The sequence below is a fragment of the Hyperolius riggenbachi genome, chromosome 5 (genome assembly GCF_040937935.1).
Source record: "Hyperolius riggenbachi isolate aHypRig1 chromosome 5, aHypRig1.pri, whole genome shotgun sequence".
NCBI lineage: Eukaryota > Metazoa > Chordata > Amphibia > Anura > Hyperoliidae > Hyperolius > Hyperolius riggenbachi.
This window is the reverse complement of record NC_090650.1, coordinates 252,565,970-252,589,093: the sequence shown is the minus strand read 5'-3', so window position 1 is coordinate 252,589,093 and position 23,124 is coordinate 252,565,970. Positions and strand designations below refer to the sequence as shown.

General features: G+C 41.7%; 1 protein-coding gene and 1 non-coding gene across 3 annotated transcripts in view; both read left to right on the top strand.

The window, feature by feature from the left end:
- Window positions 1–23,124, top strand: part of WRNIP1 (WRN helicase interacting protein 1) — a 164,876-nt gene that overhangs the window by 115,148 nt on the left and 26,604 nt on the right. The window contains exons 6-7 of one of the 2 annotated variants that reach the window (XM_068236809.1): window positions 1,863–1,942; window positions 15,431–15,493. In XM_068236809.1, coding sequence (XP_068092910.1) covers window positions 1,863–1,942; window positions 15,431–15,478 — 128 coding nt within the window. In that variant the 3' untranslated portion in view covers window positions 15,479–15,493. Of the gene's footprint in view, window positions 1–1,862; window positions 1,943–15,430; window positions 15,494–23,124 lie in introns of those variants that run through there. The other variant, XM_068236808.1, reaches the window with a different exon arrangement.
- Window positions 17,587–17,718, top strand: LOC137520072 (small Cajal body-specific RNA 8). Its single transcript, XR_011021417.1, has one exon. It is a non-coding gene; the product is annotated as a small Cajal body-specific RNA 8 (non-coding RNA).

Here is a 23,124-nt window from a genome sequence, read left to right as displayed (position 1 = left end):
TTATTCTCTCCAAATTTGTGTGTATATTTCTTAAGGCAATAAGCAGGGGATATACAACAGCAATTCAGTTTTAGCAAGCAGAGCACCTCTGTGACAGAGGTGCTCTGCTTGCTATAACTGAATTGCTGTTGTTTATCCCCTGCTTATTGCCTGAAGAAGTGGGCTGTGCCCGCGAAATGCGTTGCATCTTTGGGGTATTTTCAATAAATGTGTATATCTATATATTTACAGTCCTTGGTGTCTGCTTTAACGGAGGTGAGTCCACCACTTCCTCCCAGCAATTTTTTTTAAAAAGTTATGTACTTTTATCCTTCTGGCGCCTCTGTTCACCTACCAATATATTATAGTGCATAATGAGTATCACAGTGCAGGTTGAATGTGCAAAAGCTATAAAAAAAAGTCAGTGCAAAATATAGACCATAAATAAATATATTACATTGAAAGCAGCAATAGTTAAAAAGTGCTAGTGCACAGTACCAATGTCTATCCCAATAGACTAACTGAAGAAACAAACTGCGAGTGCAACAGAACCACGGCTGTTCTGTGCTCTTGTTGACCATCTCGCCAGCGATCCCTGATCGTAATACCGAGGCACCGCTGCTTTGTGATTGCAATATCTATGTGCTACCAAGGGTCGACAACTGTATTGTTGTTTGGTGACTAATGTAGGCACCCCGGTAAACCATATCCACAATTAAAGTGGACCAAAATTAAAAATACAAGAATTCAGAAATAAAATCTATTTTCTAAATTATAATAATAAATGGCAGCCTTTTTTTCAGCTGCATGATGACTAATATAAAATATTTTACATTTATTGGAGGAACCCCTCCCTTCCTTTCATATTGCTGGGACAGAATCCGGCAAACTGGTGGAGTAGGTGTTGTCTGGCAAAGGAGGAATTGCTAATGGCTGCCACCTGTATAACCCTAGTTATGAAAAGAGAAGGGGGGAAAACATGCACTGAAATACTCAAAGGCTTGAAGGAGTGTTTATCTTTTTATGTGTCAGAGTGATGCAACTAAATATTTTGAAGTAAAAAAATGTTTGGTTTGGGTCCGCTTTAACATTGCAGGTTATGGTACTGCCGAGGACCCTGCTTGCCACCAGTGCCAAAAGTACCATAAGTGCTTCGGCAAAGAAGCTTATATTCCTCACCGTTTACAACAGAAGCTTCTCTGCTTTATTAGATTTGCAGATAGTAACAAAAGACAATCTGATAATATTGTAAGGCAACCTGGCAATCTTATAAATTAATTTCAGAGTGAAGTGGGATTTTGAGTTATTAACTCTTCCAGTAGTTTAATAACTGTAAACAAATCCTATCCGTTATTATGCGGTGTTTAATTTATTAGAGCAGAAATAAAACTTTGTGTTGCATATCATTTTAAAATTGTGTTTTCATCAAAGAACAACATTTATCCTGAAATTCTCAAATGGTAGCACCATAGTACTCCAAGCTCTGGATTTGTTTTACTTACTTTTGTAATAATCGAATAAAAAACAAAGGGAGGCTTCTAAGTATAGAACTGACACTTCAAATAAAGGAGTAAAAGCCTTGTACACGAAACATGGGACACCTCTATATAGTACGGGGAGGTAGGACATCAGTGGGGAAACAATTTTGAAGTGGGTCACTCCTCTGCACACTTTGCATTGACTGGAATATAATCCATGATTCCATTTTTGTTTAACAATATATTGGTGTCTATTATTAGGGTTCTGATATGTAAAATGTGTATGCTATGCTACTCAGCAGAATAACCTTTGAGGTTGTTGTAGATTATTTTGTAAAATGACTGTTGTGTTTATTGTTCAGTTCATTTTAGATCTTCAGCACATAATTTGTCCTTATTTTATAGGACTAGCTGATCCCTTGGCTTTAACTCAAGCAGTTTCAGCTTATCAAGCCTGTCATTTTATTGGAATGCCAGAATGTGACGTAAGTTTATTTTCATTACTCTTATCTCAAAATGTTGTCACTATCTCATGACCCAAGTGGGGCTTTAATTCTGTGAGACTTTCTGACTTTCCATTCACGACAGCCTTTCTTCAATCTGTTATCCTGCTCAAGCTCTTCAGTTGTAAAGTGTAAAGGTGCCCATACACTCGTCAGATTGGCAGCAGATAGATAAGAAATGCATCTGATGATCTATCTGATGCGTTTTTAGAACATTTTTTACCAGGATAGAATTCCAATAGATTTCAGTTTTAAATCTATTGAAATTCGATCTGATGGCATTTTTTTGCCATCAAATTTCCATTAAGGCCAATGCAAAATGATAAGCAATCTCATCAGATCAGATAAGCAATCTCACCAGTTCGATGGAAAACCATCGAAATCAATCGAAATCGGCCATCGATCGGTCGATTGGCCAACCGATTGGCGATCGATCGATTTGGATCGATCGGTCGGCCAGAAAATCGTCTGAGAGTACGGGCCCCTTAAGCGTTGAAGTCGAGCTCCTTGAAGATACATTGGTTTTAACACTAATTGGGAATAGTTAAAACCCCCTTTGTTTAGTTCTTTGGAAGCTTCAAAACTCTCTCCTTATTCAGTTACTTATTAAATTCACACTAAAGGTGCGCTCCTTCAATCAATATCGATCCAATCAGTCTGATTGCTTGCATCGCTTAGACCAACAGTTTTTGATGTCAAACCTAACATGTATACTCGAGAAAGTCTAGCGCTCAACAAGTCTCTTAATAAGTCTCTTTGTATCTTGCTTGTATTCAAACAAACCAGTACATCCCAGTTCAAAACCAGTGCAATGTATCTCAAACTGTCCTTCAAATGATTGACACTCAGGTTACGCTCACCAGATTGTGTTGCTAATCGATTACAGATCAGCTCATGCACCTTTGGCCCAGCCAGTGTAATTCTTCTGATCTTTTTATCAGTGTATTCACTTCCAGGGATCTCTTCAATCGCTCATGGTTATGCAAGGAAGATACAAACACAAAGAAATATAGTGTAATATGTCCAACAACCTCCACCAGGGGTGCTCATACAGATGCAATGTGCTCACCGAGTCGTATTGCCAATCAACCACAGATTAGCTTTACACACTTGTGGCCCAGCCAGTATACAATGATGTCTCTTCACCAGCTGCAATATATAAGTGAACAAATCTATGGTGCAGTACATCTACTGTTACCACCCCTCCGGTGCACATATCCCATGCAATTGCCCTCACCAAATGTCGTGGCCAATCTAATCGATCAGCATCATCGCCTTTGGCCCAGCCAGATTTCCTTAGCCGAACAGCAGTTTCCTCCACATAGACGACCCATGCAAAAAATAATGGACACACTCCTTTGGTGCAATATTTCTCCACAAGTCCTTAATACAACCTTCCCCCAATGTGCAAAGAGACCAGTGCAGTTTCTAGGCTAAAATGCACCCAGGGCGAGGGTGTATAAATTGCGCCCCCCCCCCCCCCCCCCCCCCCCCGAGCAAGGTATGGGTGCCCACAGTATAGGTTAGCCAGGTCTAGTTGCACTTAGTATAGGTCCCCCCAGTATAGGTAGCTAAGAATAGGTACCCCAGTATAGGTAGCCAGGCATAGGTGAGCCAGTATAGTTGTCCCCGCTATAGGTTAGCCAGGTAGGTGCCTCCAGTATAGGTAGCCAGTATAGTTGCCCCCAGTATAGGTTAGATAGGTAGGTGCCCCAGTACAGGTTAGCTAGGTGGGTGCCTCTAATATAGGTAGCCAGAATAGTTGCCCCCAGAATAGGTTAGATAGGTAGGTGCCCCCAGTATAGGTTATTTAGGTAGGTGCCTGCAATATAGGTAGCCAATATAGTGGCCACCTGTATAGGCTAGCTAGGTAGGTGCCCCCAATACAGGTTAGATAACTGCCCCCAGTATAGGTTAGATAGGTAGCTGCCCCCCAGTATAGGTTAGATTAGGTAGCTGCCCCCCAGTGTAGGTTAGATTAGGTAGCTGCCCCCCAGTGTAGGTTAGATAGGTAGCTGCCCCCCAGTGTAGGTTAGATAGGTAGCTGCCCCCCAGTGTAGGTTAGATTATGTAGGTGCCCCCCAGGGTAGGTTAGATAGGTAGCTGCCCCCCAGCGTAGGTTAGATTAGGTAGCTGCCCCCCAGTATAGGTTAGAGAAGTAGCTGCCCTCCAGTGTAGGTTAGATAGGTAGCTGCCCCCCAGTGTAGGTTAGATTAGGTAGGTGCCCCCCCAGTATAGGTTAGATAGGTAGGTGCCCCCCCCAGCGTAGGTTAGATTAGGTAGCTGCCCCCCAGTATAGATTAGATAGGTAGCTGCCCCCCAGTGTAGGTTTGATATTTAGCTGCCCCCCCAGTGTAGGTTAGATAGGTAGCTGCCCCCCAGTGTAGGTTAGATAGGTAGCTGCCCCCAGTGTAGGTTAGATTAGGTAGCTGCCCCCCCCTCCCCCAGTGTATGTTAGATTAGGTAGGTGCCCCCCAGTGTATGTTAGATTAGGTAGGTGCCCCCCAGTATAGGTTAGATTAGGTAGGTGCCCCCCAGTATAGGTTAGATTAGGTGCCCCCCAGTATAGGTTAGATTAGGTAGGTGCCCCCCAGTGTAGGTTTGATTAGGTAGGTGCCCCCCAGTATAGGTTAGATTAGGTAGGTGCCCCCAGTGTATGTTAGATTAGGTAGGTGCCCCCCAGTGTATGTTAGATTAGGTAGGTGCCCCCCCCAGTATAGGTTAGATAGGTAGCTGCCCCCCAGTGTAGGTTAGATTAGGTAGCTGCCCCCCAGCGTAGGTTAGATTAGGTAGGTTCCCCCAGGATAGGTTAGATAGCTAGCTGTCCCCTATAATGGAGGGGTGAGCCGGAGCCGCAGGGAGGGCAGCCCGACCTCTCCCTCCCTCTCCTCTCCCGGGCGCCCTCCGCGCTCCCCCCTCAGATGCGGAGCGAGCAGCCGGGAAGCGCTGTTTACAACTCACCTGCCTGGCTCTAAGCGCTGCTCTCTCACCGCCGGTCCTTTCCTCTCTCTGCATAGATGCGGATACACACGCTGCTTCCGGCTAAACAGGAAGCAGCATGTGTATCAGCGTATGCAGAGAGCAAAAGACCGGCGGCGAGAGAGCAGCGCTCGGAGCCAGGCAGGTGAGTTGTAAACAGCGCTTCCCGGCTGCTCGCTCTGCATCTGAGGGGGGAGCACGGAGGGCGCCCGGGAGAGGAGAGGGAGGGAGAGGTCGGGCTGCCCTCCCCGCGGCTCTGGTTCTCCCCTCCATTATAGCGCCCCCCCCCTCCCAACAGCGCCCCGGGCGGCGGCACGCCCCGCACGGCCCTAGAAACGGGCCTGAAAGAGACTCTCACCTGCTTGTAATGCTGGCCCACATAGAACCAGCCATAAACGCTTCTGATATATCTTTCACACCTTTTTCTTCTTGCCACTTGTGCCTTAAAACTTAAAAACAGGCTTCCATAGCGTAATATTGTTTATTCCAACAAATTTAAAAAAGTAGTGCACTTACAATTGTAGAACCTTTTGTGCATATTGAAAACCAGTTGCAACAGCGTGATCAGCGTCTCCCGTCCTGCCAAACTGCACCCGACTAGTTTTGTTGGTAGGATTCATCAGGGGCGTGGCTATTGGCAGTGGGGAGATGCTTTTTGACAGGGTATACAGTCACATGATGCGGCTGCTTTTGTACCGCCCTTCTGCCATTACACTCTCATGAATGACAAATATATCTAATCCCGATTTACCTATACCTCCTATGCTTTACCCCAATATGTTTTATAAAACTTGCTTTCTAAAAAACACAGTAATGCTCCACAAGAACCGTCCATCCGTCCGTATGAAACTCTGGGACTACATTACCCATAAGCACTTCAGGCTTAACTAGCCTCTCTGATACATCTCGCGCTATTGTTCTATTCTCATGCAGGAGACCTGCGCACTCAAACTCCCTGTGTACTGTGAGTTTATCCAGCTGCGCAATACTAGTGGGACTCTCCGCTGCCATCTAGCGTTTCTTTAGAAAACTGCCACATTAATTTTCCCAGCTAGTTTTCAGAACAGACAGACTCACTAATAAATGACCTAATATTTTACATGATTGACATAAAATAGCATATACAGATAAAATATCCTAATATCTAATAAAATTACATAAATTAATATAAGTTAATTCCACTCAGTGAACACACCACAGTATGGTTAATTACAATGGTTAATTTGCATATATTCAGCAGTGGTGCTCTGGGAGACATCTCGAGCTCACTCCAACCTGAATTATCGCAAATTCTTTCTGTTTTAGGAAAGCAATTTTTTGTTTTTCTTAACATCTTAGTAAGGGGGCTTTTAGGACCATTGTAGTCCCTTACACACCCCAATGAGTTCTGGGTCACCATGAGCTTGCTGGTTAGTCTGTACCTCTCGGTTTACAAGCCCTACACCATAGAGCCAAATTAATCCATGCCATGCACTGATGAGGATCAAACAATCCGAAACAGTCTGTATGCATGTTGGATTATTATGGCTCTGTACAATTTAACAAGCTGACACATCATTGCATTCCAGCGGATCTGGAGGTGTGTTTAGCTTCTAAGGGTACAATGGTTAATTTGCATATATTCAGCAGTGGTGCTCTGGGAGACATCTCGAGCTTACTCCAACCTGAATTATCGCAAATTCTTTCTGTTTTAGGAAAGCAAATTTTTGTTTTTCTTAACATCTTAGTAAGGGGGCTTTTAGGACCATTGTAGTCCCTTACACACCCCAATGAGTTCTGGGTCACCATGAGCTTGCTGGTTAGTCTGTACCTCTCGGTTTACAAGCCCTACACCATAGAGCCAAATTAATCCATGCCATGCACTGATGAGGATCAAACAATCCGAAACAGTCTGTATGCATGTTGGATTATTATGGCTCTGTACAATTTAACAAGCTGACACATCATTGCATTCCAGCGGATCTGGAGGTGTGTTTAGCTTCTAAGGGTACAATGGTTAATTTGCATATATTCAGCAGTGGTGCTCTGGGAGACATCTCGAGCTCACTCCAACCTGAATTATCGCAAATTCTTTCTGTTTTAGGAAAGCAAATTTTTATTTTTGTTTTTCCACACTACAGTATGTCTCACTGTTTACTCCCCATAGCAGGATCACCAAAAGAAACGGGTAATTTGGATTTTTGGGTTCTATTCTTTCTACTTTTAGCATCTAGTGCCATTATTCATCTAGAGGTGAACTGACATTAACCCATTCGCGTTCCGTCGTTTTCACTTGAGCAATGTTCACCCTTCCATTCATTAGCCTATAACTTTATCATTACTTATCACAATGAACTGATCTATATCTTGTTTTTTCCGCCACCAATTAGGCTTTCTTTGGGGGGGGGGGGGTACATTTTGCTAAGAGCCACTTTACTGTAAATGCATTTTAACAGGAAAAATTAGAAAAAAATGGAAAAATTTATTATTTCTCAGTTTTTAGCCATTATAGTTTTGAAATAATACATGCGTCCATAATTAAAACTCACGTATTGTATTTGCCCATATGTCCCGGTTATTACATCGGTAAAATTATGTCCCTATCACAATGTATGGCGACAATATTTCATTTGGAAATAAAGGTGCATTTTTTCCGTTTTGCATCTATCACTATTTACAAGTTTAAAATAAAAAAAAATATAGAAATATTTCATCTTTACATTGATATTTAAAAAGTTTAGACCCTTAGGTAAATATTAACATGTTTTTTTTTTTTATTGTAATGTTTTTTGTTTTTTTATATTAAACATTTTATTTGGGTATTTTTGGGAGGGTGGGATGTAAACAATAGTTTTATAATGTAAATGTGTCTTGAGTTTTATTTTTTTTTACTTTTAGTTGTACTTTTACTTTTTGGCCACAAGATGGCGGCCACGAGTTTGTTTACATGACTTCACTCTAAGCGTAACATACGCTTAGAGAGACGCATGAGGGAGGCAACAGCCAGAAAAAGCTAAGCTTCCGAGAGAAGCTGTCGCTTTTTCAGCGGGGGAGAGGAATCAGTATTCGGGCACCATAGCCCGGTTCATTGATTGCCTGGCTAACGAACCGCGGGACGGGAGCGCGCATGGTTCCTGGACGTAGTTTCTACGTCCAGGAACTAAAATAGGTTAATATCCCTAGTCTATTTTAATACTCGCACTCCCCCCGATTTTCCACATGGGGTAAATGTTATATAAAGGGGTACTTTATGCCCAATTTGTTACTCTCCCTTTTCTATCAAACCAATAATTCATATAATCAGAGAAATGGAATTACGATGAGCTTCAGATACCCTGAACTCCCATTTTTTTCAACTACTTTTTATGCCCCTACTTTCAGGATGGATTTTAACCACTTCCGGATACCGGGTGGTTTGGCTGATCTGTGCTGCGGGGGCTCTTCAGCCCGCAGCACAGATCAGAAATCAGGCAGGGCGATCAGACCTCCCCCCTTTTTTCCCCACTAGGGGGATGTCCTGCTGGGGGGGTCTGATCGCCGCCGCGCTGCTGTGCCTAGCGGGGGGGGGGGCTCCTCAAAGCCCCCCTCCGCAGCACTAGTCCTCCCTCTGCCTCCTTCCCTCCCTCTCCCGTCCCCTGTGTGCGGCGCAGGACGGAAAGCCGTCCTGCGCCGGATAGGATAGGCTTTAGCCTATCAGATGCCGGCGATCGCCGATCTCCTCTACGGCGCTGCTGCTGCGCAGCGCCGTATATATGTAAACACCGGGGAAGATCTTCCCCGCGTGTTTACATTTACCCTGCGAGCTGCGATCGGCGGCTCGCAGGGTGTTCACGGAGACACCCTCCGTGAACTGACATGGAACGGCCGCTCATACGAGCGGCCGTTTCCATGGAAACCACTTCAGGATTCAGGGGCGTAGTTAAGCGTACGCAGAATCCTGAAGTGGTTAAACATCATCCCTCACCCCACTTTTCACCCTTTTGGAAAAAAATCTACCTATGAAATATATTCCTCCATCCAACTAAATTAGCAGCGTGCCTACAACCACAGACTGCATCAACAATCAATCATTCACTATAAAACAGTTGATATCAAGATCTACATTCAACCCCAGTGGGTTTAGTGTCTTTAATTCATAGATCCAACGGGTCTCCATTTTAGAGATCTCCCGGATCTTATGACACCCCTGCCATTGAGTAATCAATTTTTGTATCCCTGAAAATTTCAACACACTGGGATCTCTGTTATGTATTTCATCAAAGTGTCTGGACACACTGTTTCCTGCAAAACCTTTTTTAACCCATTCGCGTTCCGTCGTTTTCACTTGAGAAATGTTCACCTCCCATTCATTAGCCTATAACTTTATCACTACTTTTCACAATGAACTGATCTATATCTTGTTTTTTTCCACCACCAATTAGGCTTTCTTTGGGGGGTACATTTTGCTAAGAGCCACTTTACTGTAAATGCATTTTAACAGGAAAAATAAGAAAAAAATGGAAAAAATTCATTATTTCTCAGTTTTCAGCCATTATAGTTTTAAAATACATGCCTCCATAATTAAAACTCACGTATTGTATTTGCCCATATGTCCCGGTTATTACGCCGTTAAAATTATGTCCCTACCACAATGTATGGCGACAGTATTTTATTTGGAAATAAAGGTGCATTTTTTCCGTTTTGCATCTATCACGATTTACAAGTTTAAAATGAAAAAAATATAGAAATATTTCATCTTTACATTGATATTTAAAAAGTTTAGACCCTTAGGTAAATACATTTTTATTTTTTTTATTGTAATGTTTTTTGTTTTTTTATATTAAACATTTTATTTGGGTAGTTTTTGGAGGGTGGGATGTAAACAATAGATTTATAATGTAAATGTGTGTTTGAGTTTTATTTTTTTTACTTTTAGTTGTAGTTTTACTTTTTGGCCACAAGATGGTGGCCATGAGTTTGTTTACACGACGTCACTCTAAGCATAACATACGCTTAGAGAGACGCACGGGGGACGCTACAGCCAGAAAAAGCGCAGCTTCCGAGAGAAGCTGTCGCTTTTTCAGCGGGGGAGAGGAATCAGTGATCGGGCACCATAGCCCGATTCACTGATTGCCTGGCTAACGAACCGCGTCCGGGAGCGTGCATGGTTCCTGGACGTAGTTTCTACGTCCAGGAACTAAAATAGGTTAATATTATTAATATGCTCACCTATCCTTGTTTTCAGTGCTCTTTTTGTGCGACCAACATATTGCATTCCACATGGGCACCATAATAAGTATACCACATGAGAACTGCTGCAGTGGATACATTCCTTTATTTTGTAGTTTGCCCCTGTGCGTGTTGATGAGAATTCATGCATCCTCATGCTCTGGGCTTCCCCACAAGTATGGCACTTTTTGCATGGAAAAAAACCCACCTGTCCTCACATATCAGTTTTATTATTAATTTTTGGACCCTCCACATATGTTTTTACAAGTTGACACTGATCAATATGCATTATCACCCCCCCCCCCCCCCCCCCTTTGTCTGCCGGACGTTCAAAAACTTCTTTCTTATCACTGATTTCCCTTATTTGCTTTATTTCATTGTTATTCTTTCTCACCTCCATTTTCTCAATATCACTCAATACCATATTCTTGAAGCCTTGTACCATCCCATCTGTAGAATTATCAGGGGGATTGAAAATAGACCTATTTCTCAAACCTGTATAGGTAAATCCAGACCCACTACCACCATTATTCATTTTTGAGGTGGGGCCCTCTTTGGAAAGAAAATATTTCTTAATATTCATTTTCCTAACAAACTTATGCACATTGATATATGCATTAAATGTGTTAATACCTTGCTGAGGGGAATACTTTAGCCCTTTATCAAGAATTCTCATCTCACTGCTTGATAGCTTGATAGGGGTATCCCACTGATATTAAAAATTCCTTTGCCATTTGTCACCTCTTTCTTTTTGTCTCTCCCTCCTCTTCTTCCTCTTCTATTCCTCTTTTCCGAATATTTTTTATATGGCAGTCTGCTTCCTCCCACTGGCTCCTGTCCCCCATTCGTCCCCCTAAAAAAATGATGATGGACCACCTCTTCTGTTTCCCTCTCCAAGGGTTCATATCTGTTGAAAGTAGGTAGGGATCCCTCCTATCTCTCTCTCTCCTCCCAACTGCCCCTTGCAGGTACTCCTCTGTGAGGGCTGTGCATTCTAATGGAAAGTTTCCTAGGGCCCCCCTTCCCCCCCCCCCCCCCCAAAACCTCTCCCCGACCCTCCCATAAAAATTACCCCTTCCCCGTTGGTATTTAGGAATTTGCCATCCATCTCCATTCTCCTGCTGCCAATGTCTTTTTGTAGGTGAAGGAATATTGCCTTCATAATTTTTTCCCCGTGGGTGATACTGAGTATTTCTACCGCCATTCTGGTCGCATCCCATATTCACTGGGGTCTGGGGATATGGGTTCACTGTAACTTCATTACTGGCCAGACATTCACCTGTGTGTTTTCTTTTTTCCTCTTCTTCCTCTCTTACTTTTCGTTTGTTCTGCTCTATCTGCCATCTATAGGCTACCTTTTTCTTATATTCTTGCCAGTCATTTTGGAATCTGCCAATCCTTATCTGACTTGCTTTATTCTCACATTTATGAATAGTCTTACCCAAAATTTCAGCATTAGTTTTGAACTGCTCCTCCTCTTTGTGCATTTCCAATTTTCCTTTCAATGAATCTATCTCTTTCCCTAATCTATCCAGTCTATTCTGTTTACGCTTAGCCAGAAGTTTAAGCAGGTTTATACCACAATTGTTCATGAATTCCCCCAATTCACGATCATTTTCATCGTTTTCTTCCCCACGTCATTTGGTGTTATGTCCCATCTATACCTTCTTGGGATGATACCTTCACTAGCAGATTTATTCAGACTGGCCAGATCCCAACAAGCATTGGTTTCCTTGGTCATCAGGCCATGCAGCTGTTTGAACATGCTTTCAAGGTTCTGGTGACCAGGATCTGGCTCTTTGACAAATATTTTATCAAGGTCAATGATCCCACGATTTCTCAAATTAAATACTTCCATCACCTTCAGAAGTTTGCTGCACCTGAAATTACACCACTAGGTTTACAAATTAAATTCTTACTAAAGGTGCGCTCCTTCAATCAATATCGATCCAATCAGTCTGATTGCTTGGATCGCTTATGCTGCATATACACTTGAGATAAAAGTCTTTGGAAAAGGCTAGATCACAGACCAATTTTACCCCATTCCATGTAGTATGAGAGCCATACCTACACAGTCTATTCTATGGAGCTGCACTCCCCATCAGATAAAATCTTTGCAAGATGCTGCACACAAAGATGCCCGTACACATTCAAAAGATCATTATCTGCAAAAGATCTGTTCCTGCAAAATGCATTCATAGTCTATGAGATCTGCAGATCATCATACACACCTTGTTTAACATGCAATCATCTGCAGATCAGATCCACCAGGATGGATTTTCAGATCTGCAGATGATTGCCAGATATGCAGATGAAGTCTGTTAAACAAGGTGTGTATGAGGATCTGCATATCTCATAGACTATGAATGCATTTTGCAGGAATGGATCTTTTGCAGGAACAGATCTTTTGCAGATAATGATCTTTTGAATGTGTACAACATCTGTGTGTGTAGCATCTTGCAAAGATGTTATCTGATGGGGAGTGCAGCTCCATAGAATAGACTGTGTAGAGTATGGCTCTCATACTACATGGAATGGGGTAAAATTGGTCTGTGATCTTGCCTTTTCCAAAGACTTTTATCTCAAGTGTGTATGTAGCATTAGACCAAAAGTTTTTGATGTCAAACCTAACGTGTATACTCGAAAGTCTAGCGCTCAACATGTCTCTTAATAAGTCTCTTTGTGTCTTGCTCGCATTCAAACAAACCAGTACATCCCAGTTCAAAACCAGTTGCAATTTATCTCAAACTGTCCTTCAAATGATTGACACTCTCAGGTTACGCTCACCAGATTGTGTTGCTAATCGATTACAGATCAGCTCATGCACCTTTGGCCCAGCCAGTGTAAAGGCCCATACACACGTCGGATTTTTCCGAACAACGGGTCGTTTGAACGTCCTGTCGTTCAGTCTTCCGCACGCCAAATCGGGCGTGTGTACAGACTGTCGTTCGGGTGATAAGACCGGTCTTGAACGATCTGCCCGGCGGATCGCTCAAACTCAGTCTTATCATCCGAAGGACAGTCTGTACACACGCCCGATTTGGCGTGTGGACGACTGAATGACGGGACGTTCAAACGACCCGTCCGGAAAAATCCGACGTGTGTATGGGCCTCAATTCTTCTGATCTTTTTATCAGTGTATTCACTTCCAGGTCCTGAGGAAGCACTAATTTGTATAGTGCGAAACAGCTGTTGACCATTCTTGCATGCTTATCCCTCTCTCTCTTGGCATTGTTGTGTTGCTGATGCATACTTTTTTAAACTTTTTCAATAAATAGTTTTTTAACTGGATGTGCCCAGCCGCTTGTGTCTATACAGTAACTGTATTCGCTTCCAGGGATTTCTTCAATCTCTCATGGTTATGCAAGGAAGATACAAGCACAAAGAAATATAGTGTAATATGTTCAACAACCTCCACCAGGGGTGCTCATACACATGCAATGTGCTCACCGAGTCGTATTGCCAATCAACCACAGATTAGCTTTACACACTTGTGGCCCAGCCAGTATACAATGAGGTCTCTTCACCAGCTGCAATATATAAGTGAACAAATCTATGGTGCAGTACATCTACCTGTTACTGGTGGAGGTTGTTGGACATATTACACTATATTTCTTTGTGTTTGTATCTTCCTTGCATAACCATGAGAGATTGAAGAGATCCCTGGAAGTGAATACACTGATAAAAAGATCAGAAGAATTACACTGGCTGGGCCAAAGGTGCATGAGCTGATCTGTAATCGATTAGCAACACAATCTGGTGAGCGTAACCTGAGAGTGGTATTCAGTTACTTGACTCATCTATTTGAGTCAACAGGAGAAACAATTGTCTGTATCACATCTCCATGTAAAAAAGGGTTGTCTTTAACAACTTACCCACATCATGTATCTACACCCCTCTGGACTTCACTTCACAACCAGGGGTGTACATTACTGTATCTTTGTATTTATCAGTGGTGTGCGCACACCTGCAACCTCGTGCGGCAGAGTACTGATCAGTGGATGGGAATGTGTTCCCAAAGCTGATCAAAGTGTCTGAAACAAATGTTCACAGGCATCAGCAAGATGCCTGTGGTCATTCACAAAATGTAAGTAAGCACACACATATACAACACTTCCTGTGTACTGTTCAATGCACAGGATACAATGTGGGGACATTTAGTGCAGGGCTTCCCAACCCTGTCCTCAAGTACTACCAGTGCACGTTTTGTGGAAATCCACAGAGGTAGTTTATCAGTTCTACTAAGCCACAAATTACCTCACTTGTGAATGTTTGTGGTTTTCTGCAAAACATGCACTTAAAGTGAGAGGATTAAGGAGGCTGCCATATTCATTCCCTTACAAAAAAAACACCAGTTCCCTGACGTCTTTACACCAGTTCCCTGACGTCTTTGCTGAGCTTTTTGCTTTTTTTTTTCCCCACACCTTCATCAAACATACAGCCAGTGGTTTCACACAAGAGTCAAAGCATCTGAACTGCTTGCTCATTTTGGGTAAGTGACTTAAAGTACTAGAAGCAGAGCATCAGCACAGAAGTCAGGCCACTGGCATTGTTTATGAGAGAATGAAGATGGCAGCCTCCATATTCCTTTCTCTTTGGGTTACCTTTAACACAACACCAAGGAGGGAAAAACTTAGAGGAAGTTTAACCCAGGATTTAACGTCTCCAATGGTAGCCGATACCCCCTTTCCCTCCAGAGAAATCTTTACCTTTTTTCGAATAGATCATTAGGGGGATCTGTGTGGCTGAAATTGTGGTGAAACCCCTCCCACAGCGTGATGTCAGAACCATAATCATGACAGTTTCCTGTTTGTGAACCTTGTTGCATTGTGGTTAATAATGGCTGTTTCCAAATGCCAAGCAAGGACCCTCTCCCTCTGTGCATATAAGCATTTAAAGAAAAAACTTTAGCCTATCACATAGTTAATAGGTATGTTTATACTGTAGATGAAGGCAGTTGCTGCTGTCAGTTGTTTTTTTTTTTTTTTTTATGTCTACCAGTAGTAACACAGGCTGACAGTGGATCACACTGTATAAACAAATTACAAAGCGAGTATCAATCATTGGCTTGATCTAACTTCTATTTTTACCATCTTACTTTGCAATTTATTTAATTATTTTTTGCCTAATAATCTTTCCTAAAAGAGACTCTGTAACAAAATTTTCAGCCTTAGTTCTTCTATCCTATAAGTTCCTTTGCCTGTTCTAATGTGCTCTGGCTTACTGCAGCCTTTCCTAATTGCACAGTGGCTGTGTTATCTCTGTTATATGATCTAATCTGTTTTCTTCTGTTGGCTCTGTCAGGCTAGGCTGGAATGTGTGGAATGTGCAGGGCTGCTTGTGATTGGATAGAAGCGATACACACCCTCTGCAGGCCACCTGCAGGCTCTGTATGACTCACACACAAACAGTAGATGCCTGGAGAACTAGTGTATTAGGTCCTCTGGACCTGTGCCTGGCCGGTGCCCTGTCTCAGCCGGATTGCTCCTACGGCTTCGGAAAATCACCAATAAATGCAAGAGACGGCACACAAATGGCTGCAAAGATTTTGCTGTATTCGGAACAAGTGCACACTACATGTTACGGATATTACATCCTTCCTCAGGTGTATAACAACAACTGGAGATACAAACAGCATTATATAAGTTCAGGGCAAGCCACCACACCCAATCTGTTTGGCTCCGCCCATTCCCCTTAACCCATTGTTCAATGGCCATACATATTCAAAGACTTGATGAGCGCACATAAACTTAGTGCCAAGAGACACACAAATGGCTGAAACAACACCATAAATTCTGAGAAAAGATGCCAATGCATGTCCACATCTATTTATAGACATCAAAGAACAGCTCTACACATGTATAGTGTAAAGATATAAACAACTTTATTTCTCCATCCAAATAAAACAGTTATTAAAAACAATTAAAATCACCCGATTTAAATCAACAGTAATTGATATTCCAGCTCAAAGACAAGATAATACAATAATTCATAGTAATAAAAATGTATTAGTAGGGCCAGAGAAAGTGCCAAGTGCAAAAGTGTCCTGTACAAAAGTGCCTAGTGCCAAATAGAGTACGGATACTGTATTGATAAATACTGTGCAAAAACAATGAGGACAAATCATATGTCCATATTCCTGAAAAAGTGCAAATTGCTGCAAAAAGCCTAATAAAGAAATGAATAAACCTCACCCTGCAAAAAAAGAAATAGTTATTGGGACAAAAAACACAAAAACAAGTATATGTGTGCGGAGATCACGTGCATAAACACCCCCAACCAAAAAACGCTGGATCTGTCCAAGCACACAAGCCCCGCACACAGTCTCCGTGCTAAAAAGGGGAAACACCTACAAATGATTACAATGTGTAAAGGTATACATACTGTGCATATTAAGTGAAGGACATGGCCTTACCAAGTTTGAGCTGGAAGCCGGGAGAAAAAACCGTGCCTAGGAATATCAATTACTGTTGATTTAAATCGGGTGATTTTAATTGTTTTTAATAACTGTTTTATTTGGATGGAGAAATAAAGTTGTTTATATCTTTACACTATACATGTGTAGAGCTGTTCTTTGATGTCTATAAATAGATGTGGACACACATTGGCATCTTTTCTCAGAATTTACAATGTCCATACATAGACAACATCTTCACGGTCTTATGTATGACTCACACACTCTGCTTATGTGAGCCTATCACAAGCTGGTTAGTTTGTTTGTAAACACTGCCTAAAACTGTTAATTACAAGCCAGGATTGCAGCAGAGAGTGGCAGAAACAGCACAGAGGGGCCCAGGAGAACATAATGAATAGAATGGTATGCTTTTTTCTGTAAAATTTTAGAGTACAGATTCTTTAAAGATTATCTTTAAAGGGGAACTTCAGCCTAAACAAACATACTGTCATTAAGTTACATTAGTTATGTTAATTAGAATAGATGGGTAATATAATTTTTTACCCACCCTGTTTTAAAAGAACAGGCAAATGTTTGTGATTCATGGGGGCTGCCATCTTTGTCATGGGGCAGCCATCTTTTTGGTTGAAAGGAGGTGACTAGGAGCAGGAGACACAGTTCCAACTGTCCTGTGTCCTGATCACCCCTCCCAGCTGCACACGCTAGGCTTCAAATGTCAAATTCAAAATGTAAAAAAAAAAATGTGCACCAAAACAGCAGAACGAGAGCAACAACATCAGAAATCCCATCATGCTTTGCACAGCATCAGGGGAAAAAAGCAGGGGCAGTTTTCTTCTGTGCAGCTAAAAATGAGGCTTGGATAAGAGAAACAAAGTTCTGATGCTGTGAAACGGTTAAAGAAACACCAAGCCTTTTCAGTGCTGCTGAGTCGATTTTTAGTCCGGAGGTTCACTTTAAATTATATTACTGCATGATAGTCTTTTCAGCAATCTTTCAAAACACATTTTAAAAAGAGTAGTCAAACATTAATTAAAAAATTAATCACTGGGAGATTGATACACAGATGGAAGTAAAATCTGCTCCGTTTGTCACAAAATCTCCCTAAAATATTAGTGCTTTCTGATGACTGGGGCAAAATGAGATAAATTGCCACGGACAGATAACGGAGCAGACACAAGAAAAAAAATCCGTAACTAAGATGATATATATATATTTTTTTTTTTAAAGGATACCCGAACTGACGTGACATGATGAGATAGACATGTGTATGTACAGTGCCTAGCACACAAATAACTATGCTGTGTTCCTTTTTTTTCTTTCTCTGCCTGAAAGAGTTAAATATCAGGTATGTAAGTGGCTGACTCAGTCCTGGCTCAGACAGGAAGTGACTACAGTGGGACCCTTACTGATAAGAAATTCCAACTATAAAACACTTTCCTAACAGAAAATGGCTTCTGAGATCAAGAAAGAGGTAAAAAGGAGTCAGCCACTTACAGCATAGTTATTTGTGTGCTAGGCACTGTACATGCACATGTCTATCTCATCATGTCACATCATGTTTGGGTATCCTTTAACTCAGATTTGCAGTCTCATTTTAGTATGCTTTAAATGGGGGCCTGATTAGTGAAGGACACCTCTTCTGTTTTTGGTTTTACCGATTTTATAAAATACCGACGCACCAACCCATGTATATTACTTCTGTGTCTATGCTGACAGCAAGCTAGCTGCAGCATTTGCTAATCCCTGTTTGAATAACCCATATCTAACTTTTTTTTGCTGTTTCTCTGATTGTGTATTGTTTGCCTTCCTTGCTCATCTCTATGGAACACTTTGGCATACAAATAATACAGGGGCACATTTATCAAAGAAACAAAGAGAGAAAACCAACCAGTATATATTGCTCAGCTGAAGAATTGTATTAGTATTCTTAATCACATATTATTAAAAAAAAAAAAAAAAAAAAAAAAGTATGTGTATGGCCAATCTATTGATCTGGCCAAAATCAGAGACGAATGAAATCAATTATAGCCTGTAACACCACCAATGGATCGATTGTAGAATTTTAACTCCATCTGTGTCAATTGTCGGTGTGGAGCTATTGAGAATGGTATGGGCCAAGGAGAGTCCCATATAGATAAACCAATACAACAAGCAGACACAGATCAATATTGCCTATACATAATTAGCCTCTATCTAAAAAGTGCCAACAATGATTACATAATGACTAATATTCACAGGTCCATAGGTAAGTAAACACACAGTGAGATGATCCTATAGTAAATAGTGTAAAAACCAGTATGGCTATCTATATAGGATAGTACATTACACAGGAATATGAAAGCCAATCAACATTGTACATAAAATTGCACACTTTGTGACCTGGCATTCTAAAAACCGATCAATTGCATTTTGTATAGCTAAATATCGCTGGACATAGACTCCATCATGGATATAGCTTACATTTGTCCAAGAGTACCACACAGTTCAAGGCCAATCATGAATTCACAAAAGCAAAAAATTAAACATCAAAATTGTATTGTATTGTATATGGGCTGATTGATCATCACTACCCAAACATGTGATCCAAGATTGGTAGTTCGTATTGAAAAACAGCAATATGGTTTACACAAAGTTCTGAGGTCTAGCAAGGGTTAAATTCAATCAATCAGCCACAAAACCGACCATTTTACTTGAGGGTTGTGGAGTTGGAGCAACTTTTGGGTACCCGAAGTTGGTAAAAAAAAAATGCGCAGACTCCGACTCCTAGTGAACGTAAACTGTAATAAAAAAAAAAAATATGATGCAATGTTCTATTTCTCAGATAATAGTCATCATAAATAACTTACATTTACAGTAATAGCTGTGCTTAGTCCACAAATATGAAATAAACCAATCAAAAATAGTTACCTGTGCTGCTACAATAAAGCAGTCACCGTATTTTTAAAGTCAGATATATCAGATTGTGGCTGTATATCAGATATGTACACAGGAATCTTTTATATATAATAAATAACGTCTCTGCTGTAAGAATAAAGCCTGATGTGTAGTTGTGTCATTTGTAGTGATGGTCAATGAGATGCAAATAATTCTGCGTTTATGCATGTTTATGCATATTTTGTATGCACATTTATGCACTCCCTTTGCTCATGAAATCAATTAATTTGATATGTTTTTAAAATTGGGTTTGGTGACTACGAATTAAAGCGGTTCTGAGATGAAAAAGTAACTATAACAAGTAACTTATCTATATATCTTATCTAAAGTTTAGATAGTTTACACAGCAAATCTAGCAGCAAACAGCTTCAAAAGTTTATGATTATTTATTGCTGTGATACAATGAGGGCAGCCATGTTTTGTTTGTCACACTACACTGAGGCAAGCTGATAGCATCTCCAACCCTCAGCCTGTGGAAAATTTCACTCCTCCCCTCTGCCCCTGAAATCTCTGGCTAGTAACCTCCTCATGCCCAGATTGAGCTAGCATAAGCTCGGATCCACTTTAAAGGACTTCCGAGGCCAAAATCTGCCCCCAAAACGTAAAAAAAGTTAACTACCTGCATGACTTTGTAAGGCACGGAGGACGCCGTCCGCGCCCTCCGTGCCGTTCCGCCTGGTCCCCTCTGCTCAATAGCCCCCTGAAAGGCTGCGACCCCACAGTCCAGATCGGTATCTGCAGCCTGCATAAAGATGGCCGCCGGAGCTGGCCACGGCTGCGCAGTCCGCATAGCCGCTACTAGGGTTGGCCCTAGAGCTGCGCAGGCAGAACGGCACGGAGGGCTCGGATGGCGTCCTCCGTGCCTTACAAAGTCATGCAGGTAGTTAACTTTTTTACATTTTGGGGGCAGATTTTGGCCTCGGAAGTCCTTTAAGTTACACAGTAGTACATATGTTCTCCCTGCAGACCTGTTGTGAAACCACTGAGAATGTTGCAAACACTCACAGAGGTGTTGTCTATCACTCGTAATCTGGTTTAGATTGTGCAGGATGAATGTGTAATAGAGTGAGAATCCCCTCATTCTCCTGCAGAGTACATGCACATTACTCTAAAGGCGCGTACACACGCCGTACTTTAGCAAACGACGGGTCCGTCAGACCCTCCCGCTGGGTGGATTTGTGTACGCGCCTTTAGATGTACTGACAGTTAGATTGCCTAGGACCTGATCAATGTTCTTTGTTTCTGTCTGTCCCTCTACAAATACTCTTACCCAAGGACTAGTTTTTATTTCTATTTAACAGATACTCTACAGCAATATCCTATGTTTAGTTAAAATGCATATTTGGCGTACAAAAAAAAAAACACAGGTATGCTAATGCTAAAAAGTTAGTGTCCCATCACTTTGTCTGTTTAATAAGATTCACTGGATTTCTGGTGCATAAATTCGCCCCCTTGCAGAAATGGCACTGGCCTTTTCTATATCGGATACAGCAAAGGTAGAGGTCTTTTTCTGCAAGGTGGCAGGACTGCACGCTGGAACCTACCAGATATGGGGCTCCACTAATCTTATTATACAGACAACATACTGGGGCATCCACGTTGACGATGACAGGCTAGGATGGCTGGCAGGGTAAAGTGTCAGCTTCGTGGCCAGGAGCTTTTTGTTCCCAGAAGCAGATGCCATCTTAATATAGCTTTAAAAGACCACTCAAGTGAGAAGAATATGAAGGCTGGCATGTTTATTTTCTTTTATGCAAACCAGTTACCTGACAGCCCTTATGATCTATTTGGCTGCAGCAGTGTCTGAATGACACCAGAAACAAGCATGCATTTAATCTTGTCAGATCTGACAATAATGCCATAAACACCTGATCTGCATATGCTTGTTCGGTTTCTATGGCTAAAAGTATTAGAGGTAGAGAATCAGCCGGATAGCCAGGTAACTGGTGTTGTTTAAAAGGGAATAAATATGGCAGCCTCCATATCCCTCTTGCTTCAGTTGTCCTTTAAATTTCCCAAGCATTGGCAGTGATGAGATGCCTTTTATGTTATATACTTTCAATCAACTAGATTGTAACATGCAAATTAGAGGAGTCGGAGTTGAGGAGTTTTGAGGCGGTGGAATCCTAAACTGAGGAGTTGGGGTTGGAGGATTTTTGTACCGACTCCACAACCCTGTTTTACTTGAGAGTGCAATAAGGCTGACTACCAAGCAACAGGCTGATCATAGTCATTATCCAGAAGACAGCAAGATTTAGAAAGACCTGCCACAATGATATCTGTTGCTCTGGGCTGATTTTACTGTCACTGGCAAAGCATGGCAGAATAGTACTGCCTGTGTCTCTGTGTTGCAAAGAGTAGGTGCAAATAATCCAGCTTTGAGGTGTGGTGGAACCAAGCAGATAAATGTTGTATCTAGCGCAGCACATATGCTTATAGTTTGAAAATTGTCACATACTGTATATAGCTTGACTAGTGACCTAAGCCCGTTTGAAAATGGGCTCTAGGTCTGTCATCCCTGCGCGCGCACCCGCCCGCCCTGTGTCCTGTCCCAGCGGCTGTTAGTGCTTGACATGCGCAAAAGCACTTACACAGGGACACTTGCCAATTATTAGGTCGGATGTAACTTGATAGTTCAAGACAGATCAATAATACAGTTTGATGCTGCTCATAAGTAGTTACCGATCCCATCACTGTTTTTAAATGATCTGTGTTTGGCGTCAGCTTAAAGTGAACTAGAGACGAAGCACCCTCCTGTATTTTACCATATGTATTAGTGTGAACATTAGAGAAAACAGAGGCAGAAGAGTCTCAATCTTCTAACTGTAATATTAAATACTTAACGCAAGAAGAAGTGAAGGCAAGACTAAATAAATTAAAAATAGACAAGGCACCTGGCCCGGATGGCATGCATCCTCGGGTCCTAAGGGAATTAAGTTCAGTTATAGATAAACCCCTTTATCTTATCTTTTGTGACTCTCTTGCAACTGGCAGAGTCCCAGTGGATTGGCGTACAGCCCACGTTTTCCCATTATTTAAGAAGGGAAGAAAAAGACGCCTTAGAGGGGATCTAATTAACATGTATAAATACATCAGAGGGCAATATAATACCTTGGCGGATGAGCTTTTTGTCCCTAGGCCTTCTCAAAGGACTAGAGGACATGATCTGCGCATGGAGGAAAAATGTTTTAACCATTTATTTAGGAAAGGGTTCTTTACAGTAAGAGTGATTAAGATGTGGAATGCATTGCCACAGGAAGTCGTTATGGCAAACTCTATACCTGCATTTAAAGGGGGCTTAGATGCTTTCCTTGCGTTGAAAGACATCCATGGCTACAATTACTAGGTAATGCCTAATGATGTTGATCCAGGGATTTTATCTGATTGCCATCTGGAGTCGGGAAATAATTTTTCCCTTTAGGGGCTAATTGGACCATGCCTTGTAAGGGTTTTTTCGCCTTCCTCTGGATCAACAGGGATATGTGAGGGAGCAGGCTGGTGTTGTACTTTATACTGGTTGAACTCGATGGACGTATGTCTTTTTTCAACCAAAATAACTATGTAACTATGTAACCTACCATGCTTTCTGTTTCATTCTCCATGGCACAGCTTGTTTCTTACCATCCCTGATAAAATCCCCGACTGAGCA